General features: G+C 47.4%; 1 protein-coding gene across 2 annotated transcripts in view; it reads right to left on the minus strand.

Moving 5' to 3' along the window:
* Window positions 1–1,128: 1,128 nt before the first annotated feature.
* PPM1F (protein phosphatase, Mg2+/Mn2+ dependent 1F) overlaps window positions 1,129–17,000 on the minus strand; it is a 37,271-nt gene continuing 21,399 nt past the window's right edge. For both annotated transcript variants that reach the window (XM_076061649.1, XM_076061640.1), the window contains exons 3-8: window positions 14,542–14,663; window positions 12,104–12,303; window positions 10,598–10,798; window positions 10,196–10,339; window positions 7,827–7,920; window positions 1,129–7,234 (exon numbers count right to left, since the gene is read on the minus strand). In XM_076061649.1, coding sequence (XP_075917764.1) covers window positions 6,720–7,234; window positions 7,827–7,920; window positions 10,196–10,339; window positions 10,598–10,798; window positions 12,104–12,303; window positions 14,542–14,663 — 1,276 coding nt within the window. In that variant the 3' untranslated portion in view covers window positions 1,129–6,719. The remainder of the gene's footprint in view (window positions 7,235–7,826; window positions 7,921–10,195; window positions 10,340–10,597; window positions 10,799–12,103; window positions 12,304–14,541; window positions 14,664–17,000) is intronic.

The following is a 17,000-nucleotide window of genomic DNA, read 5'->3' on the forward strand; positions in this document are numbered from 1 at the left end:
CCGAGCGCATTTTAGAAGTGTTGCCAGGACTAAAATGTTCCCTTCGAGTATTCTAGTACCCCGTGAGACCAGCTCAGATGCTTGGTTCGACAGATCGTTTGCGGGCCGGTTTTAAGTGGCCGGTCTCGTGGGTCATAGCCACTCTGCGGTATTCCGGGTTCCACACCTCCTGATTGAACGGTAATTGGCACTTTAACGAACCGAGACGCGTTTGTGGTCAATGTTTCTTTAGGGTGGAGCGATGGCCCCCTGGTTGGCACATTGTTCTATAAACCCAGTTGACACGAGTTTGATTGCCGGCCAAGGCTTGCACCAGTGGCGAGTTTTATGCGAACGAGCGCGTCCTGATACGGGGCCCCCAATGTCGTTCCAACCTCTTCTCTTCAGAGCCTGGCGCCTGGGCCCAGGGGCAGTTCAAGAGACCCTGCACACCGCAGCGAGCTACGTCACTCACTGCCCCACTGTCCAAACTCGAATTTCATCCTGGGCGTGGGGGATACATCGACCATCGCAAAGCCTTCGGATTCATATTCTTGGTTCTTTCTGTAAAGCAGCGTAGCTGGAGAATAAAAGATAATACATTTAAATAAATAAAAATTGAAAATAACAAGCGGTCTTCATCAAGAAGACCGCTTGTGTTGCGATCGAAACGTCTTGTTTTTTTTGCTTTATTTTCAATTCATTTAATTATCTTTCATTTCTATTTTCTATCTACGTGACTTTACCGAAATAACCAAGAATATTAATTCCTGCAGTCACGAAAAAGTTAAGCCTTCCGATTCCTGCCTCGTGTGCAGGCCAGCACTCAGCACCCAGCACCGAGTAAACGTGACGGGCCACGAACACCCTCTTCACGGCATGCCGTCGCGTCCGCCAGTCATTGTTGCGGAAGGTCAACGTCAGTCAATAACCCCCGCACAGATCCTCGTCACAGGATATGGAGGAGGGGGGGGGGACTTGTACGAATGAGCCACGGGAGATGTATTCTCATTCTACGTGACTTTACCGAAAGAACCAAAGAAGATGAATCACACGGCTGTTGAATCGGCACGTAAGACCTTAATTGGGGGGGGGGGGGGCGCAGACACCAGCGACAACTCACGCAGCGAGGACACAACAACGCGGGTCCCAAGTTTCATATACATCGTTTATTTGTAGGAATTGAAGGTAATACTGTGAAGAACTTAAGCTCAGACCAGCAGAGGTGTTAAGGAGGACTCGTTTTAAGGAGTACAGTGAGTGACCCACTAGAAAAATACAAATAGGAAAACAGTAACCCCATGATTGAACAGGACTAAAAAAAAGGACAGCACTTGAAATTTAGGCTTGTTTATGTTTTTTGGTAAATAAATAATTCAACATAAATAAGCTTGTGTTTTTTTTTAATTAAACACCCGCTGCCACTAATGTACTATAGCATATTGATAATTCTCAAACTCTTCCCAAAAAAGCCAACATGCACCATGCTCTATTATTATTATTCTTACTAGTACACAAAAACAAGCAAGCAGTCACAAGCATCATTTGGCCATTTTCAGAAACAGACCTCACAGTGGGTGCATTTTAAACCAAACTTTCCCGTTCTAAATCGGTAGAATAGTTTTGCATTTAACACATAAATTCCAACCCCAAAAGCTTCATTGTAATGAACATCAAGTATAAAAATCATATATCCAAGGGAAATGATAAAGGTTATGCAATATAAGCTTAGTGTTGTGCTTCATGTACATAAGTTGGATGGACTATTGAGCAAGAAACTATTCAGTGGTACAGCTCTACGGGCAAAACCACTCCAGATTATAGTTGGTAGTCAAGATGAGAACACGTTTACTACTCTGGCATTCGCAGACGTGGTGGCACGTGAATGTTCATGGCGTTGTCACAACCGCAGCACCAAGATAGTTTCACATTTGAGGCCGAATTATACAAATCGGGGGATAAGAAGCCACAACCAATAATTTCATTAAACTTTTATTTTTCTCCCCAGTTAATTTTCACATCAAAATTCAAGTTTATTCAAGGAGATGAAAAAAACCCCACCTCCAACAGCAATAAAAACGATTATGGCCATATTATTGGGGGGGGGGGGGCAAAGACACTGGGAGGGCAATTCATTCCCGACAATTTAATCCACGCGGCGAGGGTGAAGTGCATGGACGACAAACTGGGCACAAAACGCCGCCTCCAACCCCACAAGGGTGGCCACGTTGGGATGTTGGTGCCTCAATTACGAAGAAGCGCAGACCGTTGACACACGGCAACGGGCGGCGCAGGACTATACACGCTCGTTAAGACGCTGATAAAAGCACAAACAAGGACCAGGCGATGCTGTCATTTCAGGCAAGATAAGGTCACAAGGCACAGGTGGACAGGCGCGTATTGGGTAACGATAAACCTTGCACGCGTTAACGCTTCTTACGTCCTGAAACCTTGGATGCAGTACAACTCGTTACCTCGAATGAACTCCCGGCTTCAGCAGCTCAATGTGTCCTGCAATGGACGTCTACAGAAGGTAATCCGTGCAAGATGTTCGCCGGAGCAAGAGAGCGTAACACTGAAACCGAAGCACCATAGTTCCTCAAAGGTCGGCCCCACGTGCGTGCACAAACACCAGGAACAGCTTATCGAAAGAGACCGAATTCTTACCACAGAGGTTGCGTGAAACAGACAAACGTTGCTGTAGTCTAGTGCTCAATTCTCCCGACTTTTGAAATTCGAAATGAAACTCTCAACCTTAAATAAACACGAAAATACTGCGTAGCATAATAAGACAACGGTATGTATTTTTTTTTTACAAATGGCAAAACGGTCATAATAATAATAAGAACGAATCCATTCCGCGAACCCATCAGCGATGGCGAACATCAATACCACAGCCTGCACACTGTAACAGAAGTCTCCCTTTTGAGATGCAAACAAACAAATATGAATATTTTGTTTTACTATTTTTTTTGTTATTTGACCAGGTAAGGGCCCATGGAGCTATGTAGCTCTTTTTCCAAAGCGACCCGACCACAAGTGATAGCTCAAGGAATTGGCTTACATGGAAATTTTTAGCAGCCAATTACTCTGAACGCATGTTTCTAAATGTGGAGGAAAGTCACCGGAAGACCTGGAGAAAAATCCACACGACCACAGGGAGAACATGCAAACTCCAAATATACAGCAGGCGTCAGGGGTTGAGATCGAACCTACGACCTCCCGTATACCAGGCGAGGTAGTTAACATCTCACCGCGGTGGCGCTCATATATAGTCAAAAAGCATGCAATTAAATGTGAACATCCACACACGCATCACCTCCTCCCTTCCATCCTCCACACCCGACCTAACAAGTTATTTTGGTTAACAAACTTGCACCGTTGTGTGGTCTGCACACCGCACTTGTCTTCTTATGTACACCATTTTACACTAACTCACTTTTATACATGTAGCTGCACTTGTTTACAAAAACACTCGCTTTCACCCCGACACAAACGTAGGAGGGCAATTTCAGTTTATCATGTTTCTGTAAGCCCATTAAACCCGACTCCTCTACAACTAAGCCCTTGTGTAACTTGGCAGGTAAAACATTATTATTCCTGCACAATGCAAAATCTGCACAAAAACTAAACAAACTTCTAGAACCACGCTCCCTGCTCATTTAAATCTGCAAGCAGTTTCGTTGATTCGCGTTAATTGGCAAAGTCGGCAAGGTTTACATCGTCATGGTGATAATAATGCCACTTGTTTCAAAAATGCGCAGATATTTACAGAGCGGCTACACCCTACCTACCCAAGTCATCCACGGTATTGTCAAAATGTAGCAGGTGTGCTCTGCTACATTTTTCCTAAAATATAAAGTATCCCTCTAATGCATTGCTGAAAACATTCACCGAAAAACGTTTTTTTTCTTAACTTTGGTTTGTTTTATGAAGGAAAGTAGTTTTTTTTTAAAAGGCGCAATAAGTGACGTTGGTAGCTTACGTTCAACTCGCCTTAAAGTCGGCGACAGCCCGAGACGGACACCGACGGAAAAAAAAATCCCCAACACTGACGAGCGTGCAGCCGTTAGCAGCGAAGCGAGAAATATTTTCTTCAGCTTCGATGAAAAGTAAAAGGCAGTAGTGAACTTATGCCACCAAAATTCAATCCGTCGGTCCTGCCAGCCAACTGCATAACATTGCATTTGTAGGTTTGCCAACGACCTGCATGGCTAGCCATCACCCAGCTGTCTAATGATACGTCATCTACAGCTATTGTATTCAAGTTTACCCCTCGCATAAAAAAAAGAAATATACCGTGTGCGACTTAAAGCTTTCAAGTCAATAAACGGGAAGTGGTGTCATGCTTTAAAGAGAAATGGCAGTCGTGTGCCCCGATGCCACCAAATGGAAGGACAGGTAACTGTTCTGTGTTCTGCAAATCACTTATTGCACCTTTTAAGTGTCAGGGGTGGCACTAGTAAATGTCATAGATTTAGTTATGGGGGGGGGGGGTCCAGGAAAGCTGGTTAGAGTTGGGAATGGGGCAGAAACGGCCATGCTTACACACACACACATCACCGTGATGGCGAAATGTGCGACAGCTGAACAGTTAAATGTATATCAGGGTCTGGACTCCCAATTTGACATCCTAGTACCATCCCCAAGACTGGAGACCTGTACCAGCAGAAGAAGTAATAGTCGTCGACTAAAGAGATGGCTCGATTGTGCTATCCCCAGAGAGAGCCTGAGTGCACGTCCGACGATTGTAGTTACACTTCCGCTAATGGCAGTCAAGAGCGCGTGTGTGCGTGTGTGCGTGTGTGTGTGTGTGCGTGCGTGCGTGCGTGCGCGCACGCATGCACTTGAAAAGGGATTTGCCGTGCACGACGTGGGCTGTCAACTTATTCCAAAATCCTCACGTCGCACGGAGGTGCGCGATCACTCCAAAGTAACTCTCACCAGCGAGCATCGTAGAGAGCGACTCAAAACACTGCACTGTCCCACGCGTGGGCTCGAATGTGTGTCTGCGACGTGCCAATAGCGGTGTTAGCGGCAGTGTGGGATTTGCTCCCGACTCTGCATCCTGAGACAAATCAACAATTAGAAAGGAAAAAAAAAAGTCCTCACCGATCACCAAGCTCGCGTCAAGTAGGGCCGTGCCGACATGCAACCTGCAAGGCGTCGGAGGTCTACGGATCGCATAGACAGGCAGCACGGCAACAGAGCAAGTAGGTTGCTCACGGAGGGCGAGTTATCGCCACGCATGGGTGGGTGTTCTCCGGGCACAATGGTTTGTCTCCCACATGCGCACAAAAAAAAATACTCGAGAAATACAGTCTAACGTCCCTAAGCAGGGTCTCTCTTGAAAATTAATATTGCTTGAAGGACTTGGGCTTTCCTTGGCAAGTCGTCACATTATTCTTATCCACCGCCGGTCACGCATTACATGATTTGAATAAAATTTTAAAGCCTATCGGAGACCCCAAGTTAAAATGTTCACACCATACATCGATAGAGACTTAATTATTATTTTCATGCCTGCCCCACCCCCAAACTGAGGGCAATTATAAATTCATTTAAGTGCTCCGTTTGCAATCACGCCAAGCTCGCAACGTGTACTGGAAACTGACCAATCGAAAGTCCTGCCGTTAACTCTCGCTAGCGCTGTAATTGCACAGGAAGGCCATCTCAAGTGCTGGTTTTCCCCATTCCCAAGCGGGCCACAAATTATTTCTACAGAGACCCGAGTCGCGCTGCTCACAACAATTCCTTTTAAGTGGCTGACCGCACTTCCTCCACCACTTTTGGCAAATGAAAGCGTGAGTATTTCTAACGGAGAGCTTCACAGAAACTTAGGAAAACTGCCAACGGCACCGATTAACGTTAAGTGCGAGACTCCCTGTGCAGGCTTTGATAAACTGGACACGTTACTAACCAGCGAGTCGATCCCCCACACCCCCGGCCCATCAATTGTTTCATCGAATGCGCAGAGTGCAGATTAACCTCCGATTAGCACCGTTGGATATGTACGGTGCGTAAGATGTTTGACGTACATACAAGCTGCACGTGGTGGGGGGGGGGGGGGGGTGGGGACTGATCAGAAAAAATCTAGAAGGCTATTCGAACTCCATTCTCGACCAGGCACAGCCCTAGCAAGCAACTGCTCCCATCCCCAAAACCGTTTCAAAGCTGCACCCTAGGAAAACGATTTCTGTCACCACCATGAAGTCAAAAGTTGCAGTAACCCTTGTTGTCCGTGGTCATCTTTCAAGATGGCCCACTGCCTGGAGAATAAGAAGGCAACGGCCCATTTCATTGAGCGACTGCAAAACTTAATGAAGAGGTGATATGGTCGGTTATTTGCAAAAAAAGGCACGAATGATTTCGCTTGACGCCGTAAGTGCATTACACTCAATTTAGGGAGAAAAAAAAACACGTAACTAAACCTTACTCTTAACGATGAAAACTAAGAAAATAATCAAACTACCAGCAGAAACGATGCTCTTCTTAGTGTTAGTCACTGCAGACAAAGATGCCCGAATTGCATCCCAACATCTTTTTTAGTAGGCCTGTCCCCAAAACACCCACCATTATAACACACAAAACTACTGTCCAATGTATCTTCTCTGCTGCACATGGGGTACTGCTGGTGTTTATTGCCCTGCCGTAAAAGAAAAGAAAAACAATGGGGCGAGCCTGGGGTAGTGCTCACGATTCATCCCCACGACCCGACCTCCGCTCGTGCCCTCGGGCTTTTACTCGCAGGCGCCAAGCGGAGCTGGGCCGCCACCGCTGCCCCCCTCGGACTCGGAGGTTCTCCGCGCCTCGTGGGCGACCATCCCCTTCTCTGCCTCGCGCGGTTCCTTCACCACCGCCATCTCCTCCTCCTCCTCCTCCTCTTCACCGCTGCCACTGCCACCACGGCACGGCTTCACTCCGTCCGAGTGGCCCGGGCCCGCCACGTCCACCACGACGGTGCCGGGATCGCGTAGGAACAGCACGATGACGGTGATGTTGTCACCGGAGCCGGCGTCACGAGCGGCCGTGACGAGACGTTGCGCCAGGCCGGCGGGCCGGCAGCCTTCGTCCTCCGCTGTGCCGGCATCCCGGCACTTGCGCAGGTGAGCGGCGGCCACGGAAACCGCCTCGTCGGGCCGCACCGTGTCGAAGAAGCCATCGCACGCGAGCAGCAGGTAGTCCTCCGTGCCGTCGAGACGCACCGATGCACTCTCGGCGTCGCCGCAGATGTACGGCTTGTAGTCCGCGTCGCCTGCGCACGAGGTGGAGACGCGCCCACAGGTATAGTTATTTGAAGGTTTGTGTTGCACCGCTGGTATTTTGTACGGTGTCGAACGTCGTTACGCATGCGTTTTTTGCACGTGCCAATTGATAATTTCATTTTGTATACTTGCAGTAATCGATTGAGAAATTCTCTTTCCCCCCCAAATGTATTCATGTTTGTTTCATGTACTTTGTTTTAATATTAGATGCTTAGCGCAGGCCTATTGGCATCTAGCAAAATATATGATGAGGATAATAACCATCCCCCCCCTTTGGTTGATCAACCTTGGATGAAGGCCTCTCCATGCCCTATTGGTCACAGGGGTTGTTTGACCATACTTCACCGAAACAGGTTGTTGAAGGAGGGCCGTGGACCGGTTAACGTTAGCCACACACGACAGATGCAAATTGAAAACGTACGCTAATTACGAGCACAATTCGATGCAGGTATGGTGAGAGCATCCGAATCTATTTTTCCATCGATGCATCATTGCAGACTTATCAGAATTTGTATTTATTTATATATGCGAGTGAAACATTTCTATTTTGTGTCTCCGTGCGGGAGTCGACGCCGAACTGACCGATAGCCCTGGACACAGAGAGGGTGCCATTGACTCGCCAGGCCCCGAACCACACCACGCACCCTCCTAGCGCTTCAATTCGCTTCTTCTCGTCCTGCACACAAACCACACAATGGGGCAAAACCCCCACACGGCGGTGAGACCTGCGACAACGCCGTGCGGAAGAGGTCACCGCGCAACAGGTCACAACCCCGGATCAAACGCAACCGATCCCAGCCACCCCAAGCGAATGGGCGGACTGATCCGCTGGCGGTGTGTCCATCTCACTGTGGGTGCTAACAAAAAAAATTGAATCTACCTGTAGGCGGATACAAAGTCAATGGTTTCATAGCTTCATTATGAGTGTTCATAGTCATCCCCCCCCATCTCTCATTCCAATTCTATCACTTCCATGGTTCCTACCCACTGCAATCAGGGTTCATCGTTCTCGTGAACTCCAGTCTCTCACTATCGTTCTGTTACCTCATTGTCACTCTTTTGTGGTTACTACAACTGTTACCAGGGTCAATGTTCTTGTTGGGGCGAGGCCATACGCCAGGCCATCGTGAATCGATGCAGACCCCCATCTGTCAAAGTGGGATCGACACGCTAACAGACTCGCCCACATAAATGCTCTACTGGGGAGGCGTGTCAAGCTTCTCGCGAGTACTAAATAAACTAAATTAAGTCTTTCCCTCGAAGGGATACAAAGTGCATTGCTTCACATAGTTTTAGCGCACGGGTTCGCCGATTCACGGCACTCTGTTGTTCAGTTGCTTCCTTGTCACGCTTTCACAGCCACTACAAATATTATTCTCAAACTTCATGCCTCTGGTGATGTGGTAATGTCAAAGACTCATGCTACCAAACCGATTCCTCTCGACTCTATGCTCAAACGATATATTGTGAACCCATTTTTCTCCTTCTTCCTTCATTGCTAGAGAGCGGCCTAACCTTGGAACTCCCCTCCCAGCGGCCCTTTTTCACAAGTTCCTATAACCTCGCTCGATTTCACGCTCGTAAACTCTTATCCTTTATCCCATCGTTGACAAGAGCGTTGCAAACAGCTCATGTCCAGATGCTGGGAACATGACAGATGGCAACACCTGGGGAAGACCATCGTCCAGCAGTGGATTGATCATGGCCGATGAGGAGGATATATTATAATGAGTGTTCTTAGTCACTGGCCGCCTTGCGTTACGGGCCAGCGGGCCTGTACCCGCTATCGGTGATGAATATTAAAAAAAGGGTACATGAAGCAAAACGCGGTGATTTTAAGCAGCGTACGCCATGAGCACGTACTTAAGTCATGCACAAGCACGTGTACAGTGCTTGCGTGGCTGGTCCTGGGTAGTCGGGCTGAGGTCCGGAGTAGACAGGATATGGGTGGCAGCAGATGAAGAGGGGGTTGCTGGCTTGAGTGGTAACATTAGCCCTGTTACACTAAACGCCAATATAAATAAGGGCTGTTTAGTTGGCAAAAACAAAGGCTGGCAGCCTTCCATTGCGCGCTGTTAAATGCTGACGGTGCACCAAAAACTGCATCCCAGACGGCAAGTAACTCGTCGATGCAAACTTTCATCCTCAACGGTAGACGTTTTTCCTTTCAGAGCAGGGTTGTACAATATGCATAACGAGCCGTCGTGGTGAATTGGGTTCTAAACAATATATATTTTTTAAACACCTGGGCAATTGATGCATTGTTAGATGCATGGTTACCACCCACTGAGCGGAGGAAGTACATTTATAAACACGCAACTCGTCTAACCTAGGTTATCATAAGTGCGCAACATTCATACATTGTGAGCTCTATTGAACAGTTCTATCTCGCATTTTCTACTGAACCGGTTAAGTGTCTGTAAAGTCTCGAACATCGTGCAACAGCAGCGGATTCCAAGCCTATGGACTCCTGAGTAGGCGAGTGGGCGAGTGGACGGATAGACGAGTTCCAGACGGATGGACCGCTGATCACGAAGCTTCGAATTCCAAATCTCGCTGTCCGAGTGTGCGGAAACGATCAAGGTCAAAAGAGCTGCTGAACGAATATGTCGACGATTAACAATGGAGAATACCCGGCACACACACGTGTCTGGGTTTGTGCGTGTGTGTACCGGCACACACGCATCCATCAGATAGCATGGACAAAATTGGTGTAAACACACGTATACGAATGTGCACAGCTTGTAATCAAATCTTTTGTTTAATTGGCAGCCAGTGAAGGACATCACAAATGGTCGGTGTGATTTGGTCGCATTTCCCTTCTTGCACAATCAGACGTGCAGCCGAGTTCGGAGATGAACCGCTGAAAGAGACTACGCCGTGCCGGCGAGACCGTCTTGCAGAGTGAACGCACAACGCGAAAATTGGCGATGTCGGTTTAGCAGCGTCACCTCTCGCTCGGGCTTGTGCGGAGTCATGATCTCGACGGGGCAGCCGTCCCTGACAAGCAGGGCCTGCGAGTCCCCGAGCCACGCCACGTGTAGCATGTCCCCGCGCACCAGCGCCACCACGCCCGTCGTGCCGCTGCGCAGGTTCTGTGCGCCACGCAACAGAAATGCACGGTTTCATCGCAATCGCACTCTCGGGCATCATTTGGGTTCACGGGACGTGGAATCCCGGAGCGGCAACAACGCTTCGTGTAGGTCAACGACCCACGGAAAGGAATACCACAGAGCTACATCGGAGATTCCTGAAAGTGACCCAATCCATCAGGCTCGAATGCAAATGGACGTTTAACAAGCGTCGGGGCCATCGTTGGTCACACGACGCTGGTGGCGGCGGGTGGCGGTTACCTCTCGGACGGCCTTCTGCACAAAGTTGCGGTCGGTGAGGCTGAAGGCCTCCCGGAGGGCACGAGCCGGGTCCCGCGCCAGCATCTCCTGCTGCAAGAGGTTCACGTGCAGGTGCGTGGCCGCGTACACTGCGGCCTCCACCCCGCCGTGGCCGTCAAACACGGCGAGGTACGTCTGCTGCTGCTGCTGCTCCTCTGCGTCCTGCACGCGCGGTGGGCCAGGGCACGGGCGCAGCGAGTGCAATAACACAGACGTGACGCGACTCATCGACGACATCCCCCCGAGGCTCACAAGACACTCGGTGCATCGCACGTGTGAGAACGGATTGTTTACACAATTCACACGATTGCCCGATTTGAAAATCCCGGCCATACCCCTTGCGCAGCAAGTGACATCTGAACAAGCCATAAGTCAACCGTGCCATTCGTTAGTTTAGCACGGTTGGCTAAGTACGGTGCGAAAGAAGAAGGTCCAACCCGCGCTGACGAGCGTGGGTGAAATACGGTCAATCAAATGGCAATGACCGACAGGGTATGGGGGAGAGGCTTCCAGCAGCAGATTGACAAAGGTGCTATTTTAATAAGAATTGTGATACATGTTGTAAAAAGTACGAGGCCCATCCAAAATTCACAAACCTGCACCGACTATCATGAAAGCGTCATAAAACAACCCCCAAATATGAACAGATAATTTTAGACGTCGGTTAACGGTACATATGAAAACTGTAGTAAAAACAGGACCGACATTTTAACAAAAATCTATTGTTTTAATCGAATCACAACCAATGAATGACGATAACTCATTACATTGCGAGAGAAGGGAGAACCGTTACAAGAATAATACAGTCGAGCAAGCGAGTTCATATTATTAGTGCGAATCATTGCGATAGCCATCGAATATCGATCCAGAGCCGAGCTGCAGTGCACTGACATAAATTTGGATTGCTGAACATGTCAAGTACTTGAGAAATTACCATCGAAGCCTCTTAATAAAGCTAATACCGCGATATCCTTTATGTTTACAAATGTATGTTTATATCTGGGAAACAACCAAATTGGGGGTGTTTACATTGGCATAAAATATTAAAGAAGCCAGTGATTTGCATCTCAAATGCATGATTAGCGCCGGCATGAAGACTGCATTGGCGTGGCTTAATTTATTTTAGCCTATTAAGTAATAAAAAAGGCCATTAATGAGAAACTAAATATTAACCATTGGCAAGCAAGATCGGTAATGCCAGTTTGATAACTTATTGCTCAACCACTTTCAATATTTTTTCGTTCATCGTGTATTCCACACTGATGATTTTTTGCAACATCAAGAGAAAAAAAACCTTAATAGCCAAATTCCCCATTATGTCAGTAACGGTTTTAAGCCAATTGATAAGGCATGTTCAGTCCTTGGCCAATCGACTGGTGGATGAAGGGCTTTCCAATGCTATGTTCAAGAATCAATCCGAATGGCACAAACCACTAGGCAGCTAACGTAGACGATGGAGAAACTCACTTCCAGGCCCAACAGGGCATTCAAGTCGGGCAGCACGACGTGCCGGTCTTCCATCTTGCGCCGGCTGTTCTTGACGGCGTGCAGTGACGTTTGGAAGTGGCGTGGCGATGTGCGCAATGGTGGGAGGTCGTCCAGCCAGGCTTCACACACCTCCCGCACGCAGTTGCACACCACACGCGCGAGCTTGTACGCGTCATACTCTGCAGGGGGAAGAAATTCGCAAGAGGGCGCTTTGTTAACCAGAAAAATAACGAAAGAGAAAACAGACTATTGCGGTAGCACAGTGCAATTATTAGCTTAGACTTTCAAGAACTAGATGGCTGGCCAAGCCGCTGAGCTGGCATTAATGAGATCCTGGATTCAAATCCAGGAAACCGCCTGAGATTAAAATGGGTTTCTCGAGTTTAGCGAGATTATGATCTCAGCCCGGTTCAACCAATGAGTGCACGAAGGAAACAATGTTATATTTAGTTCTAGATTTAATTGGCCAAATCTCTAACTCTGATAATTTAAATATACGAGTTTGTCACGTGGCAAACATTACTCTCTTATATGGCAGAGCAGCTGCAAAATAGCTGCCCCCTGTGTGTACCAGAGGTCACTTAAAAGGGAATCTCTGAGATAGCTTTGCGATATTTTCACTTCCGCGAGCTGTTCTCCGACATGAAAAGGGTTGCAGTTCTCCGTTAGACATCCGATTGATAATTTCTTCTCATTACTTTGTTGCCAATAGCACAATTAGGATCAAAATTGGGGGAAAGAAGTGTGAAAAGCAGTTATCTAATGATTGATGAGCCTTGAAGTTAATTAACGTTCCGACAAAAAGTCCAAGAACAGTATTCAACTATACATTTTATCCAAAAGTACTGTCGACTTTGTTACGCTTACGTTTGCTATGCTTCTTTATACGAACCAAGTTGCGCATTTTTCCGCGGACATTTTCTGCAAAAATGAAATCAGCAATCTTGTGACTCTGCCAACAGTAGGAAGAAATTAATGTGCGTTTTTCACTAATTATAGCCCAATCGGCCACATCCTGAATGCAGAAACGCATCATTACTCAATTTGAGGATCCCCTGTGGACTGCAAGACAGCTTTGCCTTAAATGATAAGAGACCAGGAAAGATGGATGCACTGCAAGCTTACACACACTCTTGGGGAGGCTCTCCACAGGCCTCGCTTACCCACCACACAAGACACAAGGGTCTTTTAGCTGGGGTGAGGAATGTTGCAATTTGCTCCGTGTCAGTCACCGGTTCAATTGAACCTCGGCGCTGGCTACAAGCAAAGTGGGCGCCATTACCAAGGTTTGCCATGGGATTTTTTTTACGATCATCAGGGGGGGCGCCCCGTGCCGAGACCGTCGAATTTGCTGCAAATGAAAACCCCTTTCATGTCCTTCTACCGCAAACGGCAAGACGGGAGCTCGAATCGGGAATTTCGGATGCGGCAGAGCAAATCGATACGTCAACGAGAATGACCCCCGCCTGTTTAACATCATCATCATTATTATTGTATTGGTCGAGTTTAAGATGATTTCTTTAACCAGATGAGAACTCAAGAAACCAGGTTTGTCTCATTTGTCAAAGTGAGCTGGGTCACCAAAAAGTAAGTTAAACTAATAAAGTACAGCAATGAGGCAAACAGATAAGAGCAAAAAGAAAACCTCACATGGGATATTTAAAATATTTGCACAACCATAAATCACTGTTAAATAATACATTCCCTGTAGCGCAAGTAAACTTGGGCAGATCATTTTTTTTATACTGATCATAGTAACATTACATTTAAGTTAAAGAAATATTCATTAAAAGTATGGTGACCATTGTACAAATATGTAAATTCGTAAGGATATATGTGAACCCATTATAGCTGGGGTTGCCGTGCTATGGTATATCGCAGAGAATAGGTCCACGAGAATTGTACTATCATTTTAGCAAAAGATAATAAATTGTGATTATCTTTACTCCAAAAGTGTTTTATAGCCCAAAAAATATTTATTAAAAAACAGAAAATGCCATAATTATGATTAAAAAAACTATTACCCATTAAATTTGTACTTTGAAGGACTAATAGACGGTATAATGGTTATATCACATTCGAATTTTTCTCGTCATTAGATTTTTTTAAATTATTCCTTGCATCACCACCAGCACTCAATTTCTAAGTGGCGCAGATTGTAAAGTCGCAGCAACACAAAGAACCTACGGCAGCTCACGTCGAGTGAACCCGTAACCGGAAGCATGTTCGTGTAACCTGCACTCCGACCTGTCAAGGTACAGCTAAGTGCCGACACGGGACCCCCCCCCCCCCCCAAAAAAAAAAAAAACCGGGGATCTAAAAAAACATACCGTCAAAGTTACAAGACACCGCTATCGCAAACGGTCACGTATAAAACAAAAAATCGCCCCCGGTTCGCGAGCGACGCGTTCACGTACGCCGGGGCTCTCCCTCTCCGTCGCACTCCCTGGCCTCGCGCTGGTGAGGGCCGAGGTCCTGCTGCGGCACCCTCTCGGCTGCGGCTCGAGCGATCGCCAGCGCCAACGCAAACGGCGCTTTGCTGCAAGCGACACGGACACACGGTGCTGCGTTAGCGACGCCGTCGCGTTGGATGTGGCGCACCGAGCGGCTTTTCCCAGCTAATTCATTACAGACAATACGGGTCCCGACTGAAAAGAAAAATCATATCGATTCTCGTACATTCCGATACAATGCATCCATGGTGGCGAGCATTTGGAAGCTATTTCAACTTCTGTTTTCAATGCGTCGTCGCACACACCGGCCTGCACGCGTAACAATCACGGTCTCGCACACCAGATGGCGCTGTGCTGAGATTGTGCATGTGCTGGACTTCATGTGAACCTTACGGCGGGACCCAGTGGTCCCCATAAGGTCCCCGGGCACTCGCACGAACCGCGTTGCGAAGTCATTTTACGTCTGCTGAAGGCTAAACATACGGCAATCTATTCCCCTCGACGAGCTCTACACGATGCGCTAATCAAAGATTCAAAGTTTTGTTTCTTCTGCGCATTCGTCCAAGCGGCGCGTGATGCGCGCCAGGTGGGTCACGGCGTTTATGTGCGCGGTGGGACAAGTCGCCAAAAATAAATTACGATTTTGACTTCCGTTTATTCGGGACCCCGGGGTCCCACCATGACGTTCATATGCATAAAATACACGTGTACTGTATATAAATTGTAACAATATTAGAAGTGTACAATATACTGAAGTAGAGCATCAAAACATTAAATTGCCCAAAGATATTTCTCCGGTGAAAACTCAACCACTGCCATCATTTTATGCTACTGTGCATTTTGCTTGACTTGAATTTGTACTACTTTTTTTTATCTAACTGCATTCTTACTCGGTGTGTTAACGATACAGATTCATGAATTTCAGTTCTTATAAGGACGATAAACACACTGAATCACGCAAGAATAAATTATTTTCAATGTGTGTACGTTGTGTGTAAACACTGGGTTCACGTGCCACTACTGGACGCTACATTTGCCACTTAACACAATCCAATTTATTCTCCAAATCAACTCTCAACTCCGAATCGGTTTATCGAATCGATAAATCGCACATGCACTGCAAACTAGCTGAGAAACAATGAATACCGTTTTCAAACAAACTCGATTATTGCTTCCAAGGAATCTAGAGTTCCAAGGAATCTACAGTCCCAAGTGAAATTTTGGCAAGAACTGTAAAAAAAACCCACAAGCCTCCTGAACATATGAAACAAAAACTGAAAGCGAATCGTTTGGCGTATTTTTTATGCTAAACATAGGCCTCGCTTAATTTACAGGTCTCAAAGGTCGGCTTGGCAAGGATGCGATTCTGTTAGAGAGAGAGAGAGTAAAAGGTTACAGTGCAACAGTAATAAAAAGCATGCTGGCAGCGCCGTGGCAGGATGCACGTTTTTCCGTGCAGCTGGAAAAGGCTTCTAACGGTACCACCCAAGCCTCCCGGTTGAGCGAGGGCACTGCGCTCGATTCCCAAGTGGGTTGTGGGACTTTAATCTGGACTATGCGAATTTATGGGTCTCGATGCACGCCCATGTACATCTCTCCATGCGAGGCAAAACGTGTATCTAAAACCGTGGACCACAGTGACGGCACTGCCCTGATTGTTTCACAACTCCTGAACCGGTCCACTGGCCCACTAACTCACCAAGTTCGACATTAAAATATACACATTGCTCATCAACTCGACATTAAAATATACACATTGCTTATCAACTCCCCACCGTACGAAGGACCCTTCTGATCCCCCCCCGTTCACCCCCCACCTCCGTTCACCCCCCCCCCCTCCGTTCACCCCCCCTCACCACCCCCCCCTTCACCCGTACAATCCCATCCTCACAGAATCGCTGCTTCCAGGAGGAAGAATACACGCGCGCGGCTATACGAGGTCACAGCTGTCAGCCATCACTCACGGGCCCTCTCCAGCACGGTGAAGAAAGGGGTGTGGTGGTGGTGGTGGTATGGTGGGGAAGGGGGGAGTTGCGGGGAGAGGGCAACACAAGAGCCTTCATTATAACAAAAAAAATCCTGACAGTAAATCTGACTTTTCCCTATTCCAGATATGGCACAAAAGCAGCTCTGTGACTGTGCCCAAGAAAGGCAGCTTCATGCCGGGGCCCTTTCAACAGAAAATTGCTTCTCAGTGCACGGGTGGCATTTCACGAAAATAATATTAACGAAAATGATCGCTCTTGAGATCTATATATATAAAATAAGATAGTGCATGCTCCGATTGCAGATTTTGCCAGAGCCGTAAATTAGGCCCAGTGTACATTTGCAGTGCTTTTCATTCACTCTCCGTGCTGGAGGAAGTATGACCATACTTCACCACGCTCGTCGGCGCACGTTAGCGAAGGAGGGGAGCATAGAAT

Source organism: Petromyzon marinus, chromosome 5 (genome assembly GCF_048934315.1).
Source record: "Petromyzon marinus isolate PM22_M1 ecotype Great Lakes invasive population chromosome 5, UKy_Petmar_22M1.pri1.0, whole genome shotgun sequence".
Lineage (NCBI taxonomy): Eukaryota > Metazoa > Chordata > Hyperoartia > Petromyzontiformes > Petromyzontidae > Petromyzon > Petromyzon marinus.